Source organism: Carettochelys insculpta, chromosome 2, assembly GCF_033958435.1.
Source record: "Carettochelys insculpta isolate YL-2023 chromosome 2, ASM3395843v1, whole genome shotgun sequence".
NCBI lineage: Eukaryota > Metazoa > Chordata > Testudines > Carettochelyidae > Carettochelys > Carettochelys insculpta.
The window spans coordinates 98,826,412-98,846,504 of record NC_134138.1 but is presented as its reverse complement, the minus strand read 5'-3'; the positions used below and the strand labels follow the sequence as shown (position 1 = coordinate 98,846,504).

Below are 20,093 nucleotides of genomic sequence, written 5' to 3'. Positions count from 1 at the left end.
GTGTACTCAGCCTCTTAGCAGCAGCATTGATGGTCTTTATTTTTTTCCTCCCCAGGGCAGCATAATATCAAGCGACTTTTCCCTCTCCAAGTGTTTCCTTCCAGTTGAGAGCAGAATTGTTACTATATACTGTATAGCAGGGGCTCTACTTGTGGTACTGATACTAGCTCATCTTCAACTTCTCAATCCACCTTTTTATTTTGCTCAGCACTTACTCGGGAAGCATAAAGCAGTATGAAGAGCCAGACATCTGCATTCAGTTACTGAAATACCAAAGCTGAGAACAGTCAAACATCAGACTATATTCATGCCAGCAAATGACCTAAGTGGATTGTTAATCCGAAGGCAGGTCGCATTTACACATACCATAGAAATCCTACACAGTTGATATGACTACTACAGGATAAATAACTGAAATGAACTGTTTTCATGCTGTACAAAAATACAGTATTCTACAATCAAATGAGTCCATTTCCTTGCTATAATTTTTGTATCAAATAGTTATACTAAAAGTTTGTATCTGTACATTATGTAAATCTTACAGCCTCAGCACTTGCCTGCACTAGTATGTTCTAACCAAGAGGAGGCATAGTCTTCCAAGCTGGAACCATCCCTCTGTTTTATTGCTACATGCCCTTCTAGCATGATACTTCTGTTTCTTAATGTCAGCGAAAGAGATTCATCAGCAGATTTCCTTAGTATTTCTAAGTTGTGATGCACAAAAAAACTGTTATTGGGGAGAAATCCCTGCTGTGTTAAGAGTTGTGGATTGTAATCCTCTGCCTGGCAGACTGTCCAGGGTTTAGGTGCCAAAAACACTTCAGACCTTCCAAAAAGTGGAGTGGAACCTCTTAAGCTGATTTTTTAAATAAGATGTACTATAATAATCTTTAAATGACAGGGCCCCTATTATACCCTATAGGTCAGTGTGAAGAGGTTTTCCCCAGCAATGGAAGTCAGACATACTGTTGCAGTAACATTTTCCCATTTCTTCCTACTGGAGCCACATGCGGGGCCCAGGTGCATGTTATGCTCCTGTAAAATTCCAAAAGAATGCAGACCAAGTTCGGTTATAGTAATGCAGAGCCAGCTTTGAGTTGTAATGTCAACTTTAATGGAGTTTTGGGGATCGCTTCTTAGTGGAAAGCTGGAGCAGCAGAGCTCCATTGGAGACACAGCAATCCTGAGAGCTGGCATAAAGACAGAGAGCCTTCAACTGGGTCGGTAGATCAGAATCCTTGCTGCTTTATGTGGACAGGAAGAGAGAAATGTCATTTCAAGAACTACTGTAAGGAAATTCTACAGCAAGATCCAGTTTCTGTTTTGATGCTCTTGCAGAGGCAGTGGTTTTTAGCCTACAGGATTAGTTTGTTTTGCCTACTTATTAGTCATTCCTACATTAAAAGATAAAGTTTGCATGTTTCTAAAAGAAATTTGAAAGGGGGTTATGAAAAGCTATGCAAGTATGGCAGCAGTAGATGTTGGGAATTATAGCTATTACTAGCTAACCCTTGCCTTTCACTTTCTAGGAAAGGCATAACAATTGCAAATGTAGAACTATCGAGACTTTACATCCTACTAGCAATTTCATGTGGAAGGATAATCTTATAAAGATACTGTACTGTCTCTAAAATTATCCTATTTTTAAAAAACGACTAAATGTCTCTAATTGAACTTTAAGAGAACTGGGTTTACCAAAAACACAAGTGGCTGTATTATTATAATCTGATTCATATGGTATTTCTGAAAACAAATCTTCATTTGTCCCTAAAATTTAAAACAAAGAATGAAGATAGTCCAAGGAGTGATTAAACAATCTATGAAGTAATGTAGGCTAACACTTCTCTAGGTTTCTGTTATTGCAACTGTAATTTTAGACATTTGTACAGATTCTCGGACACAGGAAAAGTATATACTCACAGACATAAAACACCTATGTATAAAATATAAAGCAGAATTATAGTTACTAAAATGGACATGCCTTATTGCTACAGCAATTCTTGCTTTTTATATATTGTACTGTACCACAACTTGTTTTGAGAATGTCATTTGCATAAATTATTCAAGTTTGAGAAATATTCACACAGTTTGATTCTACAATATTTAAAATAAAACAATTTTCTAATGTCTCTTTATTAAAAGAGAAATAAAAATGTCATCTTGTAATTCTCTTAGGCCAGACACAAGGGTTTAGACCTCCCTCCCCCTGCTATTTACTTGCACAATAAAAGCTGCTGTTGGTACAAAGATTGACGAGCTCTATATAATGGTGTTTTACACATTCACAATCGACCTGTGCAATTGTGACATACTATGAATGACCAAAGAATTACTAAACATATTTTCTAAAGTTAAAGGAAAGAAAAAAAATTCTTGATTCCCATTAAAACAACACCAGGTTGCAATTTGGATGCTCGAATGAATTCCAATGTTTTAAAGCTGAGATTTCAAAAGAGAAAGGCATGTTGCTGCAACACCCGGTGACTGTAATACCTTACTTGAAAAGGTAAGTGGTTAATTTTGCATAATTTATATTTTTATACTAAAGAGCATTGTTTTTATATAAACCAGAAAAAAATCCCTAAACTCTACAGATAAAGTTCTTACCTCCAGTCACTGCTGCAGGTAAGGTTGACATCAAGCTGTACAGCGCAATCAAAAACATACTTACATCTTAGCTCATTTTACAGGTACAGCCATAATCAAGGCACAAAGATCTTCTACAAGTATTTTTCTTCAATAAAGTTGTACAAAATAATATTACATTTTACAGTCTGTACAATATAATAAACCAGCAGTAAAACAAATAAAATATATATATATAGGGAGAGGACTGTTGTCCAAGAATGATCTAAACTAAATGGATCATTTGTGGACAGCACAAATAACATAAGTGAGGGTGGTAAATTTTCTGCCTAGATGCAATAGGCTGAAAAAGTAGCTGGAATTCAAATGCCTGAGGTGTGTAGAGGCACTTAGCCCCAAAACCCCAGAAAAATTGCTTATCTTCACCATGCCTCTCATTATCTACTCTACTTCCTGTGCCAGTACGGCTTAAAAGAGGAGGTCAATTTATCCGTTGACCTGCAACTCAGTAATGCTAAAAACTGTGACAGAGTAATAAATATTGTGGTGCTGCTACATTGTGTGTATACTTCCTCAACAGTATTTAATAACCTGATACAAAGTGCATTATTCTTTTTTCACCCATCAAGTACTCTTAATATCATGTTAAAAAAGGGACCCACACACGGATAGGTATGACTTTAGTGTCATCCAACTGACATACCAGTTTGAACTAACATAGCCTGCTGGAAAAAATTTAGCAGGTTATGTTCAATTAGCAAAACTCCTCCCTCCCGCCCCCCGAAAACAAAGCAAAACAAAACTGGAAAAAAAAACCCCCACACCTCTAAAGCAACAGAGGTAGCCAAAGGGCTTAGTGGAATGACAAAGAAGTGGCATATCAAAATGAAGCACACCAATAGTCCCACAAAGCATGGCGAAAAAGAAACCCAAACTTGCTGCAACCCAGCTCAAAGGCTAAATAATTAAGGTAAACTGAAAAGACTGACATATTTCTGTAGTATTTTCTTCCACCCTGTGTGGCATAGCATCGAATGAGAGAGAGCAAGAGAGTAAGGAGCTAAATATTTAAAACCACAGGCTCCACGGTGATCCAATCACAAGAGTTCATACTGGCGAAGATGCATTCGCTGAATGATGTCTCGACAATCGTTGAACACTCTGCGGATGTTTTCTGTGTCCACTGCACATGTGAAATGTGGGTAGCAGTAATGCCTGCCATCGCCACTTGCTGTACTTATCCTCTGCAGAAAAGGAAGAGAACATATTGAAGACTGATTGCTCAGGAGCCTGTCAGATCATTCATTGCAGGGGAATTACATCCTTCCCTGGCCAGTTGTATGTGGGGGTTTGTCATAAACTTTACAGGTTTGAAGAGGGCAGTTCTCAGCACTGCCAGTTTGACTATCCAAATGCAAACCCTGGATGTGCCTATTCCTTCTGAAGATACGCACTGAAGTAGGTTAGGGTATACACAGAAGCATGTGTATAAACACATCTAGCCCTTTAACCATTTGGCTACTAGCAATCTAGTGAAAAAGCCCCAGTTTACACTGATTTTTCAATTCTTAGACACATGTTGAGAACTTTTATAAACCAGGTTACTCCAACTGCTCGAGGCATTAGCAGATTACACAGTCATTTAGGGAACCTTGCATGTGGATCTAGAAGCTTTGTTCACTAAAGAAAAGCCAAGTGTAGGTAAGTGGGGGGGCCTGTGAAGACACGCTGTGTCTACAATACAAAAATAGCACGGAAGTTAAACTTCAAAGGAGGGCACTACTCCACTCCCGGGAACGGAGTAAGGACTTTGAAGTCGGGCTCCCTACTTTGAAGTTTAACTTCGAAGTAAGGGAAAATGCGTGGAGACTCTCTGCTGGCTACTGAGAAGTAGTGCCTAACTTTGAAGTTAGTTCCTAGTGTAGATGCACCCATAGTGCCTGGGTAGCGGTAGGCTGCAACCCCTCTCTCTTGCATTTTGGATGAAATGATGTCCAAATTTAAAAAACATTTCTTGCCCACAAGCTCTAACATTGTAGCTGTTACAGTGCTGCATTCTCTGAAGCAGCAGAGCTCGGGATTCGAAGATGGTTTGTTTTGCCAGCTTTACTGACTGGGTCTGAGAAAAATCTTGAGCTTTCCTAGTGTGCCCAGTCATAGTTGACAAGCTTTTATATTATACAGATGTTTCACATTTGCATTGTACCAGATGAAGGCCCTATACTCTTACTTTGGCAAGGACATTTATGTTTAGACATGTCAGAAACTATGTATATGTAAGACAGAACCTTTCACTTCTAGGTCAGTAATTTAAATCACTATTAAGCACCAACCATGTGATCAGCCTCATATGAACACAGAAGAACCCTAGACTGGTTTTATAGTCTAGATGACTGAATTGGTCCTGAAAGTTAATAGAACTTCCAGCCATCTAACAGCTGCTGCCAGTAGTGGTTGGGTTTATAGAATGGCCCATCTCTGGAACTAGACTGTACCATCACAATTAATACTCTGCTTGACACTCAGCTAGACACTCAGGAGTGAACCGGTCTGAAAACTAAGCTACACTCTCCCCCTGAAAGATATGTTTACAGAACTTCCAAAGTAGCTAACATGGGGCAAGTTTGCATATGGCAGTGGTTCACAATCACTATCACTGTCCTTAGAGAACATACCCCTGTCTCGCATTAGAAAAGGGCGACCCAAGAATGAAACTGAATAGTGACTTTAAAGAATAATCACTTCAGCTAATGGGATGTGTTAATGTTACTAGATGCAAAATAACCTTGCACAGGAAATGGACTAGAAGACCTAACTGATATTTTCAATTCATGAGTTGGGTAAACCAGATAAAATATAAACAAAGTTTTAACAGAAAGAATATCATGCACAATAAGAAAAGGTTAGAATACCATTATAAAAGACCCAGTGTAATGGCATAAGGGGTATTTTGTAAGAGCTGCATATTATTATTGTTCATATACTCAACTATATAACATGCACGATTGATAACCATATACTGCATTCTGCAGTGCATCTGTCCAAGGAATTGATTCTCTTTTTCTGGTGCCACCAAACGTCAAAACTGTGAACTTTTGTTATATTCATTGACTTATGCACAGTTTGAAGCAAGGTGGGGTGCAAATTTAGTCCACACTAGCCTGTTGCAGAGTTGCTGTGTATGTCGTACCTGTTGTCACGATGCATGACACAGTTGTGTCCAGCTCTCTGGTGATGATACAGAACAGAACTCATCCCTTCTATTGCAAAAGCACACGGCCCTCTTTGAGCAATAGAGAATCTCCATTAACTGCTTGGAGTAGAGTGTTTATCTCACACAGACAATTTCTGATTCCACCAAGCAAAGTACAAAATAGCCAGTTCACCACAATGTTTCAGTGATGACCAGTTACATGTGAGATTCTACAGCAAAATGTTATGTTTTCAAAATGCTGGTCTTTCGTGCATCCTGGCAGTGAAGCAAACTTGTAATTTTTGGAGATTATCCATCTACTGCATTTTCAACTCAAAACTTATTCAGAGAAGTCATACTGGACTTGTATTAATAGAAGCGGGTGCCAACTCAAGGAAAAATGCACACCTCCGCAACGACATTTTACAGAATAACCACCACTACACTAGAATACAAGAAAAATATGGAAGTTGAATCCCTAGAATTATGGGGTCAAGATGACTGGGAACATGACAGATTCTTCTGGAAGGAGCTAAATATAGTACTCTTGGAACCCAGGTCAATGTATTCAGACAGCAGCTGCTCCAAGCTCAAGAAAAAAAAATCACACTTTTAAAAACAAAAGCCAGAATGAACCAGATTTGTCTGGCTGCTGTTTCTGCAGGGCAGACACATGGTATTGAAGAGAAACATCAGCTGTTGCAGAACCTTGTATACAAAATATCAATATTTGTACCAGGAGGATTCTAAAAAATGGATGGAGGCTGGGTTCAACTTTGTGAGGAGGAAGGACAGTTTTGTGGTTAAGCACAAGACTAAGAAAGAACCTGGCGAGCTTCCTATGAAACAGCTCTTGTGAAATAGAAGAAACTGCCATGAATTGGACAGGTGACCCGATCTGGCAAGGAAAGAAAATTTTGCTAAGGCAAAGAGCTGGACCACCTGCCTTGTGTTGGCAAGACTGACAAACAGCTCATGCTGCCAAATCTGGCAAATGCTTTCATAAACTGGAAACTCATGACCCAATTTTCACAGGTACTGAATACCTGCAACTTCCATCCAAGTCAACGGGGGCTCCGAGATGGTTAGCACCTCTGAAAATGAGAGCAAGAAAATGGAATGCCCTCCTACTGATATTTTTTAGCAATAGTGATCAGAGATGCGTTTAAATACAAACACCCTTCCTTAACTAGCCTGTGATAAACCTGTGTTTAATTAAGACAATCATGTGAATCAACTGGTGGTTGCAAAGGAAGAGTTTTGAGCTTTGCTGGATGCCAGGTCCAGCTATAAGGGGCCACAACTTTCAAATCATCATTCCTAACACCTCAGGGGTGGCAATAGCAGTGGCTGACATGCCAGACCCACAACTCTGTCTTATAAGCCATGTCTACACGTGCACGCTACTTTGAAGTAGCGGCACTAACTTCGAAATAGCGCCCGTCACGGCTACACGCGTCGGGCGCTATTTCGAAGTTAACTTCGACATTAGGCGGCGAGACGTCAAAGTCGCTAACCTCATCAGGAGATGGGGATAGCGCCCTACTTCGACGTTCAACGTCGAAGTAGGGACCGTGTAGTCATTGCGCATCCCGCAACTTTGAAATAGCGGGATCCGCCATGGCGGCCATCAGCTGAGGGGTTGAGAGACGCTCTCTCTCCAGCCCCTGCGGGGCTCTATGGTCACCGTGGGCAGCAGCCCTTAGCCCAGGGCTTCTGGCTGCTGCTGCTGCAGCTGGGGAATCCACGCTGCATGCACAGGGTCTGCAACCAGTTGTCGGCTCTGTGGATTTTGTGTTGTTTAGTGCAAGTGTGTCTGGGAGGGGTCCTTTAAGGGAGCGGCTGGCTGTTGAGTCCTCCCTGTGACCCTCTCTGCAGCTGTTCCTGGCACCCTTATTTCGATGTGTGCTACTTTGGTGTGTAGACGTTCCCTCGCAGCACCTATTTCGATGTGGTGCTGCGCAACGTCTAAGTTGAACATCGATGTTGCCAGCCCTGGAGGACGTGTAGACGTTATTCATCGAAATAGCCTATTTCGATGTTGCTACATCGAAATAAGCTACTTCTATGTAGGCTACACGTGTAGACGTAGCCATAGACTACCAAGCCAACAATAAGGAATGTGTAAGGAGGAAAGGCAGATTTCGCAGGAAATGTAACAGCAGAACATGGGGAAAAAAACCCACCAACCACAAAAGAACGGAAAGAAAAATGTAGTAAAGGTAGTGAGATCAAACAAACTCCTTCACTCTTTCTTTGAAGCACAAAATGTTTAATGTTGTTCTAATTTGATTCAGAACAGTGTTTAAAAATCAAATAACTCCTTCACTCTTACTGGTGTTTGCCCCTGACAGTGGCACAGTGCATCACCTTAGAATATTTTTACTTGAAAAAAATTCACTTGAGGTGGCTGACGTGAAACATCCACATAAATGAATAAATTCCTCGTTTTCCTTTGGACTGAATAATGGAAAGAACCTGTGTGAAAATCATCTGCTAGAAACTCAAGGTGAGAGTCTATGCAGTACTTCCAGGACAAGGGAAGCTTCAGGTTCACATTCACACCCTTGAAATCCTGGGTAAATCCAGGTATAACCAGCCCTGGGGGGCCTCTCTAAATTATGGCAACTAGCCAGGGCTGTTAAGAATCTCTGTTCCTGCCCCAAACCACTCCTCGTGCCAAGCTCTGCCCAGACACACTCATTATACCAAGGTTTGTCTCTGTTCCTCCGGAGGCAGACTTGAAGTTGTCTTCAAATATGTCTGAACAGAGAGAATTCTCCTCCGGCTAGAGAAGGGACAGAGAGGCCCTTTTATGGCAAGTAAAGGACCCAAAACTAGGACAAGGATCTCACACTTCAGCTACCTGGCTGGGGGATTGAAGCTGACAAATGGGTCATACCGTACAGGGGATCAAAACCTCATGAAAGAGCGAAATCTGTGCTGGCTGGGGAGACAAAGATTTGGTAACAGGCTCCTCAGTCTAGCAGGCAGAGGTTGGACAGCATCCGATGGCTGGGAGTTGAAGCTAAACCAACTCAGATTGGAAATCAGAGGATAAATTTTTCACTCCCAGAGGGTGATTAACCAGTGAAACAACTTACGAACCAGGACAACCCCGAGGGAGTGACCCCAAAATTGGGGAGCCAGAATATTTCAAAAGGCCTGGGAGCTGGCTGGTCTCAGTACCCTGCTCTGGGAGTTATAACCTGGGGCAGAACTGCTCATATTGGACCCACCCTTCCCTGGGTTGGACCAAATCTGAGTGAGTGGCGCTGAAAACCCATGAGCAATTGGCGGGGGTGTATGTGGAGAAGCCAAACCTGAGCAGTGCTGTAACTGCAGAAGTTGCATTGCCCAGCCAGATCCATAGGGTAGGAGCCAAGAAGGAGGGGACAGTGTTATGTTTTCAGGTAAGTACCAGCCCCAGGAAGTGCCCTCTGCCCCACAGACTGGTGACACCTCCTTTGGTTACGGTGACCATCTGCCCCATATTAGGCGAGACAGTCCCGTATCCGGAGCACCAAAAAGGCATCCCGACTTACTTTTTAAAAGGCACGAATTGTCCTGTATTTGGGCCGTCCCTCTGCTGATCTCTTCCACGAGCAGCTGCACAGGTGCTGGCAAGAGTCACTTCCCCAAGCCTCAGGGAAGCAGGGGGAGATGGGCAGTTGTCACATCCCGGCTGCTTCCCCAGGCTCCAGTGAAGGGTCGGCAGCTGCTGCTTCCCCGGGGGCTCCCAGAGAGCACCAGTGGCTGCTGCCTTCTACCCAGCTCCCTGGGGCCTGGTGGAGCCAGGAGGAGCCACCCCTCTTCCCACCTGGATATCTCCCTGTCCTGTATTTGGGCCAGGGAGATATGGTCGCCCTGGGTTTGGTTCAATCACAAGGGACAGCTGACTGTCCCCTAGGGAGGGACTCCCACAGGTCTATAACAGACCTGATGCTAAGCACAGGAACTGACCTCAGTAACAGACTGTGAATGCCAGACAGGCCAGGCAGGCAGCACAGAGATGTGAATGAAATCTCCCATGCAACCAGAATAAGCTTTGAGAGAGAAAGAGAGCAACCCACAAAAGGTCATGCAAATTATGAGTGGAAGCGTACTGCGGCTATGTGCACAATGGAAAACGAAAGGGTATGGGGTCTTCAGCAGGCTAAGAATCAGACTGGGTGCAGTGGGACCGATAGACACCATGGGCCCTGGGGCAAGGTGGGAGGGGGGCCTTGTTTTGTTCCCTTGGAAGGGCAGAAGGGACAGGACCTAGGGGAGTCAGCCCTCAGCACCACTGGAACTGTGGTGCCACCATCCCTCCCTTGGAGCAGAGCAGTGATGCACTACCAGCAGCCTAGAACTCCAGGCCCCTTTAAAATGCTGGGCCCCAGGGCAGCCGCCCCTTGTTGGCAGGCCTGATGGGGTGGGAGGAGACTATTCCCGGCTCTGCCATTGATTCACTGGCCTCTCTCTTGGCATATTTGTGCCTTAGTTTTACCATTTATAAAACAGAGCTAAGAACGCATAACTCTTTCTCAGCGCTGAGGAATACACAGCTGAAACAAGCTATGAAAGAACTAAGCACTTTCCCCCACCTCTTTTTGCAAAGTGCGACCACACTATTAAGCATGTTTGTTTAATGAAAGTAACTTCCACGCTACAACTAGATAGAGGTTCTTAAAAATACTCACTAAAAACTCATCCCGGATAAAGAACTTGGCTCTTGTGACTTTGGGATCTTCTCCTGCATCTGGTGTTGCTGTTTAATTAAAAATAAATTGTATCAGATACACGAAACACATGACAGCTGTTTTTCATATTTAATAGGAGATGGAATAAATAAGAGTCTTTCACTATAGCTCTGTCTACACCACAGTGCGACTTCAAAGGCGCTCTTTTGAAAGCCACGGTTCGAAAGATCGCCTTTTGAATAGGGCATCCACACGCGAGCAGTGGCTGGCGCCTCCGATCCCCTTTTGAAAGGGCGAGGTGCTCTTTCAGAAGAAAGGGCCTGGAAATGCTGTGGATGGGGTTGCATGGCAGACAAGCCCTTCTGGGCCCACAGCCAGCCACTCCCTTAAAGGTCCCCTCCCCAACACCTTTGCCCTGCAGACACTGAGGCCTGCAGAGCTGCCAAGAGCCCCACAGAGCAAGTGCAGGCACTGGACACAATGACTGAGGCCAGACAAGCCAGCAGCAGCAGCAGCAGCTGAATCTCCTGCTGGCCCTCGCCAGTGGTGTGCTCACCCTGCTGTCCACAGCAGTGGCGACCGCCCTTCACCTTCTCCTGGGGGCCTTCCCCTTTCACCATGGCCATGGAACCCCTAGATGTGTGATCCCGCCTGGTGCTTCCCTGGGTGCCCTGCTGGTTCTGGAGCCACCCCAGTGGCTCTGATTGGTGGGAGTGGCTGGTGATGGGGAGGTGGGATGATGCCGGGTGGCTCCAGAATTTCAGGATAAGGAGACAGACCTCCCTGGAGCTCTGCTAGTGGCTTGCTCCTTGAGACACCAAGACACATGATGCGGCCCACCCTTCCTCTCGAAAAGAGGGTCGCCATATAGCAGCTGACCACCATGGATAGCTACCACTCTGTGGGCCACCAGTTTGCGGTGGGCAAGGCCACCGTCAGGATCGTCCCTATGGAGGTAAGCCTTGCCCAAGTAACACAGCCACTGCGGGAGCGGACTCCCAGGAAAGGAGGACTGTCAAGGGACTTGGGGCTGGGGATGGGCACGCCCCACTCCCTCCCGCAACGAGTGCACACGCCCTCCATCCCATGCTGGTGGTTCAAGGCCATCAATGCCACGCTCCTGTGGAGGGTGATCCATGTGGGGGGACGTGGATGAGGCCACTGCCAGCTACAGTGCTCAGGTTCCTGAACTGCTTTGGTGTGCCGGATGGGACTCACGTTCCAATCCGTGCCCTGGAACACAGCGGGGGCCAGCATACAAACAGGAAGGGGGACCACTCTGTGGCGCTCCAGGCCCTGGTGGAGAGCAGGGGTTGGTTCCAGGATGTGCATGTGGGCTGGGTGAGCCCCACGCATGATGCGCGGGTGTGTAGAAACTTCAGCCGCCGCTGGTGCATGGAAGCAGGGACCTTCATCCCCCAGAAGGAATTCCCGCTTGAGGACACCAGCGTGTCCCTGTGCATGGTGGCAGATGACACCCATCCCCTCCAGCCCTGGCTCAAGCAGCCCCACACAGGCCACGCCAACTGCAGCCAGGAGCTCTTCAGCTCCTGGCTTAACAAGGCCTGGAATGTGGTGAAGCAACCACGTGCATGTCTGAAGGGCCAGTGGTGCTGTCTGCTGGCACAGCTGCAGGTGGGACTACACAGTGTACCCCAAGTGGTGGGTGCCTGCTGCCCCTTGCACAACATTGTTGAGAGCAAGGGCGAGGCATTCCACCGAGCCCCAGCCTACGAACAGCCGGCTGCAGTCCCTAGTCACCAGGCCCGCTGTGACAGGGTACACGTCCATGAGGCCCTCTGTGAGCATTTTGCTCATAGGCCCCACCAATCACCTCCCTGACTGCCTCCAGCAGGACCCCACACTCCATCCCCTCCCACAAGCACACAGCACACAGTTCTTTAGAGTAAATAAACTATATAACGTTAGCCAATAATGTGTAAATATAAACAACTGGGAATAGAACTATATACAGTGGAGAAGAGGTACGAACTATTTACACTGGGGCACGGCATGTGGGAGCTCCTCATCTGGGGGCGGAGGGCCTTCCTGTAAGTCGGGATGGAAGGCCTCAAGATGCGCTGGCCACAGGATCCCCATCGGGGGTGGGATGGGGCAGTAGAGCTGTGGGAGGGCTTAAGCAGAGGGCTCTGCAAGAAGGGCAGCCTGGCTAGGAGCTCCCTGAAGGTTCCCACCATGTCCTGGAGGGTCCTCATTAACTCCCCCCAGGCCACCTGCTGCCAGTTTGTTCCCGCCTTCTCCAAGTGGAGGCGCTGCTTGGCCACCTCCACCTGGTGACAGATGGAGGCAGTGTTGAGGACATCTTCTGCGTTCTGCCTCTGGGTCCTTCTGGCACAGGTCCCACCGGTGCCATTGGGGGGATGCCCAGCCACCGTTCCCCAACTCCAGTGGACTATCCGGGACTATGGATGGAGCAAGGCTCTGCTGGCCCTCTGATGGTGCAGCTGTATGACTGGAATGGAAGAGAGACAGCCTGTGAATCCAGAGCCCCTGCCCTGTGGCCCACACCCTCTCCCCCACTGTGGGCAGCAGCAGCCCATCCCCTGGCAGGGTGGCCCTGGTGGATCACAGAAGTCCACAGGGTCCCTACCCCGATGGGGGCAGGCCCCTTGGGAGGTTAGGTCCCACCCACCCCCTCCTCGCATGCACAGCCCATGGTGCTGTCCAGGGGAACAGGTGCTGAGTGTCCCAGGTGGCCCTTACTTGTCCCAAGGGCTACAGCCAGCTGAGCTGCATCCAGCCCAGCTATGCTGGGCATGTGGGTGGCCCTCTAGTGGCTGTGGTGCCCCTGCCCAGTGAGCTGGGGTGTGTGCCCCTGCAGGTACTTACCAGAGGGTCCACTGCTCAGGTCTGGAGATGCCCGACTGGCTGAGGCATGGCTGGAGGATGGGGAGGGGAGATCTATCACCAGCCGCCCCTTGTCGCTGCACCACTCCATCCCTGGCTCCGTACCCTGTATGGTGGGGCTGGCTTCGGGTCCCAGCTCCTCCTCTTTCCTGAGGTGGAGGTTGCTGGCCACGCTGTCCAGGATGGCGGGCAGGGAGGAGCTGTCCCTGGGCCCCAGGAGGCTCTGCAGCTCCCTGCAGAAGGGGCAGGAGGTGGGCCCTACCCCTGACACCTCAGCCGAGTCCCTTGCCCAGGCATAGCCCTGCTGCAACTCCTTTACTTTAGTCCTGACTTGGTCGGGAGTGTGGCCAGGGTGTTCCCGGGAGGCCAGTCCACCCTCCGGCTGGGTGAATGCCGCCGCACTAAGGCACTCGGTTCCCACTTCTTTGAGGACATCCTCCTCCTGCCAGAGGCCCACGAGGTCCCTGAGCTCTGGCTCCGTCCAGGAGGTGACTCACTTTTTTGGAGCCTGGCCAGTCCCCGGTGAGCCTGGGAACGCCCAGAGGGGGGGGCCTTGGGGCTCCTCCCGTGGCTGGCTGCTGGCCATACCGGGCTGTCTCACTCAGGGGCATTGCTGAGGCATGCTGGTGCAGCACCTGCGATGGTTGCTCCCAGCACGCTGTCAGCTTCATGCTATGGGGTTTCCGGGTCCGTGCTGCTTTAAGGGCTGCTGGATGCACAACTGTAGCGCCCCACAGCTGCCAGCCAGCACATATCCACACCCTGGCTGGCTGGCACCATGGAGGACCCGCTCTTTTGAAAAAGCGGGTCATGGAGCATCTACATGTTTTCTTTCAAAAGGCCCTTTTGAAAGGGGCACCGCTTCCTACTAAGAGTTAGGAAGAACGATTTTGCAAGCTACAGCACATTCCTTTGATATCCTTTTGAAAGGGCGAGCTTTGTGTGTAGATGCTCCATGCTCTCTTTTGACAGAGGGCTGAAAATTTGGAATATATTTGCTAGTGTAGATGCAGCTTATAGGAATTAAAACACAGTATACCTACAATACACTCACAGTTGAGTTCTTCTAAAATGAAAGAACACTTTAAACTAACTTGAACAAACAAACTTGTGCTACCCAGCTTTTTATGGGCAACAGCTGCTTGGATAAATTGTGAAAGTTGCTCACAGCAGTGACATTGATTGTACAAATTACTAAAACTGACTATAGACTCCGCTTATTCTCACTCATCATTTTACTCCCATGAATACACAGACAGATCAGTGTTTGGGTTTAACTTAACACCATATGCAGATCTGAAAAACTGTTCATCAAAACAATGCTACTTAAGCGTGTAACACAATCAAGCTACTAGCCAGAATAAGAGTTACAAATAATAAAATTTCACCTTTCTTTAAAAGTAATTTTTTTTCTTGTTTAAAGTGCTGTAAATAATTTTCACATTGGTAATTATATTAGAAAATATTTCACTGAAAACTTAAAACCTTTCACTTACCAACCTTCAGCATTTAGTAACAAGAAAATACTATAATGTGAAAATAGCAATTCTGTAGTTAAACATTTTGTTGCCTTTACATCTGTTGACAAAGTTTTGATGCTGAAGACTATTTATTATTACATAAGTAAGGCACTACTTGAATTGCAGGATAATTGTCAAATAAATTTGTCAAATAAATATTGAGGCTAAGATGCAGTCAAGACATAGAAAATGGCAGAAAAGTATCAACGGACCTTTATTAATTGTGGCAATTTGGAGTGAAGACTTATTTAAGAAAAATTTCCTAGAACAATATACACACTCAAGTATTATGTTATGCCTTCTATTTTTTTTTTAACCACCATTTTGCTACAACTATACTACAGTCATTAATGTGTGTGGCTGACAGCCCACTGCTTGGGACTGACAGGCACAGCCCTGCCATTACCCAGGGGAAGAATGATGTATTGCAAACTTCAAAAAGTATGCAAAATTATGCATTGTGCAAAGTAAGCTAATTCAAATTAAAACGGCAGTGGGAGGCTAATATTGTGGGATCCACAATATCACAAATAAAGTGGTTTCTTCAGCCCCAAGTTAAAACAGTACTTAAACACATGCTTAACTATGTATGTGAGCAGTCCCCACTGATGTCAGTGGAACTTCTCATGTGGGTAGGTATTTTGCTAAATTGGGGCATATTGGTTACTTTATTAAAAAAATGTTCTTATCTAGTACTGGAAATTAATTCCCCGGGCCACATGTCAACTCTGCTTGTTTTGGGTACAGAATTAATTTAATCCTGAAATACGCAATGAAGTGAAGAAAACAAGCTGGGCATAATTTGCTTCATTCCATTCCATCTCACCATAATTTTGAGCTTAATTAAGATATCTGATCAGTTACTTACAGATAAAATAGGGCAAAGAACAGAACTTATTAGAATACAGAAGTGTGGTGTTCACTTCTACTTATAGCAGTGAAAGAAACCAGTCATTGGAAGGACAAGATACAGTAAAATCCTGAGATATGCCCACTCAAGTTTCCCACTCCTGTCGGGGCAGCAGCCTGACTCTCGGCTGCCGTCCCTGACAGAAGCCATTTCCCAGGAACCAGGTGGCAGCCTGGCTTCCAGCTCCCCTCTGCTAGTGGGAGCTGGGAAACTGACTAGTGATGTGCTGGTCAGATTCCTGGCTCCCACCAGCAGAGGGGAGCTGAGAGCTAGGCTGCTGCCTGGTTCCCGGCTCCCCGCCTCACTGTGGGAGCCAGGAAGCTGAGCAGCACTGGTGCTTGTCAGTTTCTGGGCTCCTGCGAGTGGAGGGGAACAGGCAAACTGACCAGCACCAGCGCTGCTCAGTTTCTTGTTTCTGTCAGTGCAGGGAGCTGGAGCCTGGCTCTTAGCTCCTCTCAGCTCACAGGAGACTGGAAATTGACCAGTGCTGGTCAGTTTCCCCACTCCTGTGAGCAGTGGGGAGCAGGAGCCTGGCTGCGCTGGTTGGTTTCCTACCTCCCTGAGTTACATGAAACATACACAGGTTTGCCAAGAATGCCTCCGCTGAGTAAGTCAGGGGTATACTTCACAGGCTAAAATAATCTGCAATCTAACCTCTGCCAATCTTTATAGCATTAGGGTTTTCATTATTTATATACTTATTAAAACTTTAGTCCTCTGTTCAGTTTCTCTGCATGATCTTTTTGGTGAAAATGCATTGGTCCAAATAAACGAATACTAGAAATTACAAATCTGATAGCAAGTATGGCTGAATGCAGAACTGTAGCAAATCTTAGCTTGGTATGTGTCTCAGAGAACTGGCATCTGATTCTCCAGTGATCTTCCAGGAGGTGCAGAACAGGCCAAAGGAGAGCACGGTGGAGGTGGGAAGACAGCAAATATGGCTTTATTTAGTCTTTGTGGTCTCTGGAGTCCAAGCTGCAATGCAGCCCAGAACCCCAGTAGAGCCACAGTCCATGGACACACTTTCACCCACAACTGGTGTGCCCCTACTCTACTCTGCTGGGGATTGATAGATGGAATAGGCTGTTTTGGGTGGTCATCCTCCATGCTTATGCCAGGGGAACTCTTCCCCGGCCAACTGTAAATGGCTCTGATAGGATACCAGAGTAGGGGAAAAAAATCTGTTGCTCAGACTTTATTATTCATGCCAAAGAAAAGACCTTTCTCAAGTTAAATTTTGCCTTTGTGAGTATACATGCATGCCTCCTATCTTTTCACTGGATGTATAATCATTTGTAAAGAATCTGCATGTTCTGTAGTACTTGTGGGAATAAGGATTATTCCAGCTTCTTTAATCCCAGCAGTTATGAAACCTTACCATCCTCAGGTACAGTGTAACGCGCATATTCAGGGAAGTAATCCTCAATTTTAGATTTCCCTGCCAAGACCTTTTCGGCCAGCATGTCCTGTTTGTTCAAGAACAAAATGATAGAAATGGTCCGTAACCACCTGTGGAGAACAAACCAGATGTTGAGGTCTACTCTGACACACCCACCAGACAACCATTCAAAAAGGAAATCTTTAATGGACTATTCCTATTCTGTGGAATAGGCTCTTTTAACCAAGATTAACAGAAAAACAACCATGCTCAACAAATAATTCAGTTATCTTGAATTTGCATGCACACTGGTTGACAGATCAATAATGATTCAAATATATTAAATGCTCATGAAGGCAAGAATTTTAAAATTTTGTTTTAGAAATTAACCTCTTGCTACCAAATCAGAAAATGCTAACCAGAGGCATCAGAGTGTTAATATTTTCCAAAAACATTATAGCAAAAATTAGTATTCATATTCCTTAACATGTAAAGTTATGTTTGGTTCTATTAAAGCAATAGAGAATGTTGGAGGTTGCACAACCTTCTTTTACTTTATTTATACATATTGCTGTATCTGAACTCACCAAATGATCACCCAAACCACAGTCCTACTTCTGACAGTGACCTAAATGATACCCACAGAGTCAGAGAAAGTAAACCCCATTCTGCCACAATGGCCGTGTCTACACGTGCACGCTACTTCGAAGTAGCGGCGCCAACTTCGAAATAGCGCCCGTCACGGCTACATGTGTTGGGCAGTATTTTGAAGTTGAAATCGACGTTAGGCGGCGAGACGTTGAAGTCGCTAACCCCATGAGGGGATGGGAATAGCGCCCTACTTCGAAGTTGAACGTCGAAGTAGGGCATGTGTAGACGATCCGCATCCTGCAACATCGAAATAGCGGGGTCCGCCATGGTGGCCATCAGCTGAGGGGTTGAGAGACGCTCTCTCTCCAGCCCCTGCGGGGCTCTATGGTCACCGTGGGCAGCAGCCCTTAGCCCAGGGCTTACGGCTGCTGCAGCTGGGGATCCATGCTGCATGCACAGGGTCTGCAACCAGTTGTCGGCTCTGTGGATCTTGTGGTGTTTAGTGCAACTGTGTCTGGGAGGGGCCCTTTAAGGGAGCGACTTGCTGTTGAGTCCGCCCTGTGACCCTGTCTGCAGCTGTTCCTGGCACCCTTATTTCGATGTGTGCTACTTTGGCGTGTAGACGTTCCCTCGCAGCGCCTATTTCGATGTGGTGCTGCCCAACGTCGAAGTTGAACGTCGACATTGCCAGCCCTGGAGGACGTGTAGATGTTATTCATCGAAATAGACTATTTCGATGTCGCTACATCAAAATAAGCTATTTCGATGTAGCGTGCATGTGTAGACGTAGCCAATAATGCTCAAAACCGTTATTGTGACACTACACCACCGGGATTTGTGCTAAAACTTTTTCCTGACCTGGGCCTAGCAATCACCTCATGTACTAGAGCATCAAGTTAGATAGATCAAGCCTTGTAACTTTTCACTTTAGTAAACGACAAACTCCAAATTTCCTACCACTCTCCCCCACAGATTTTGGGAATTGCCTTGCAGGATTTTTTGGCTGTGTTAGGGTTGGGAACAAGAAATATGACACCTGGACTTATCATAGAGCCCCATGTTATGCACTAACCCTGACCCAAACCGTGGTTCTTAAACAGAGCTACCTGCTGATAACTGGGCACAGTCCCACTGGACTTGTTTTCCGTGTGGCTCTTTGGAGAGCCACTGCCAGTATGCTCTGGTGGTTTTGAGACTGGTGCCATGAACGTGCATGAAGTTGGATGCTCCTACTGCTATCATATTGATGTGATGAGAGGAGATCCTCAAGGTACCTCCTCTTATCTGAGGGAGACGGGGCTTAAATATGAGACCATCCTGAGATTCCCCTCTCAAACACAGCTATGCCAGAATTGAGTTTCACTTGCCCTCCACAGCTGAGCTTAAAAATAGTGGGGGCTCTTGGGACCTGGCTGCTGACCAGTGTTCCCTCTAATTTTATCCATCCATGGGTGGAATAAATTTTTTATGTGCACCAAGGCATGTGCAGATGTCCACCACCATAGAAACACACATTGCCGGTTATGAATGGCTTTTGGACCTCTGCTAATCAGCTGGGCAGCAAATGAACCTCTCCTGGGAGTCTACCCAGGCACTCAGCTTACAGGGTACACTGCTGCTGACCTCTCCAAAGTCCTTCTCATGCCCTGACTGAACCTGTAAGTTTCTGGTTGGCCATCTGGCCTGTTGGTGTCTTGTTCAATTCCATGATCCTATTAGAACACTGAGAAATTGATGTAGCTTGGCCTCTGCAGCAGCAGCAGCAGTAAATTCTACATACAATAGCCCTATTTCAGGGCCCTCGATGGTGTTGTGGAGGAGTAAGCGCAGTAAGTGGTGCTTCAAGATTGTTAACGGGAAATTCTGGTTCTGTCTTAACGTTTTCTAAAAACAAACAAACAAAAATCTAGATACATAGTGATGCTCATTAGCACAGTTCACTGCACTCAAGCACATGTTCACAGGCAACTTAAAGTGGCAAAGGTTTTTTCAATCGGTAAGGAAAGATACTGTGTTTGAAATTTCTGTAAGTTACTACAGAGAGAATAACAAACAGAGTACTTGACAGAACCTTTAAATTATTAGCAAATGTTTAAACAATTAATGCTTGAAGAATGCTTAGGAAAATGGAAATGCTAAATACCAATTGCATTATTACTGACTACATTAACACTTCAAAAAGAGATTTATTTTCACCTATTGTTCCAGATGCTTTTGAAGAGATCCAGAGATTCCCGTAGTCTGTTTGTGTTATTGTCTTCCCTTATAACCATGTTGTAGCTACTGCAGGCTACAACAAAGATTATAGCAGTGACATCTGGGTGGAACACACAAAAGAAAAAATAGAGTAAATAGAATG

General features: G+C 45.9%; 2 protein-coding genes across 10 annotated transcripts in view; one reads left to right on the top strand and one right to left on the bottom strand.

Moving 5' to 3' along the window:
- The window catches only part of MPPE1 (metallophosphoesterase 1), a 43,673-nt gene extending 41,520 nt beyond the window's left edge, over positions 1-2,153 (top strand). For all 8 annotated transcript variants that reach the window (XM_074987469.1, XM_074987466.1, XM_074987471.1 and 5 more), the window contains one exon: positions 56-2,153. In XM_074987469.1, coding sequence (XP_074843570.1) covers positions 56-238 — 183 coding nt within the window. In that variant the 3' untranslated portion in view covers positions 239-2,153. The remainder of the gene's footprint in view (positions 1-55) is intronic.
- Positions 2,154-2,293: 140 nt separating this feature from the next.
- Positions 2,294-20,093, bottom strand: part of GNAL (G protein subunit alpha L) — a 314,865-nt gene continuing 297,065 nt past the window's right edge. For both annotated transcript variants that reach the window (XM_074987462.1, XM_074987463.1), the window contains exons 9-12: positions 19,931-20,051; positions 17,144-17,274; positions 10,465-10,532; positions 2,294-3,830 (exon numbers count right to left, since the gene is read on the bottom strand). In XM_074987462.1, the coding sequence (XP_074843563.1) occupies positions 3,684-3,830; positions 10,465-10,532; positions 17,144-17,274; positions 19,931-20,051 (467 nt within the window). In that variant the 3' untranslated portion in view covers positions 2,294-3,683. The remainder of the gene's footprint in view (positions 3,831-10,464; positions 10,533-17,143; positions 17,275-19,930; positions 20,052-20,093) is intronic.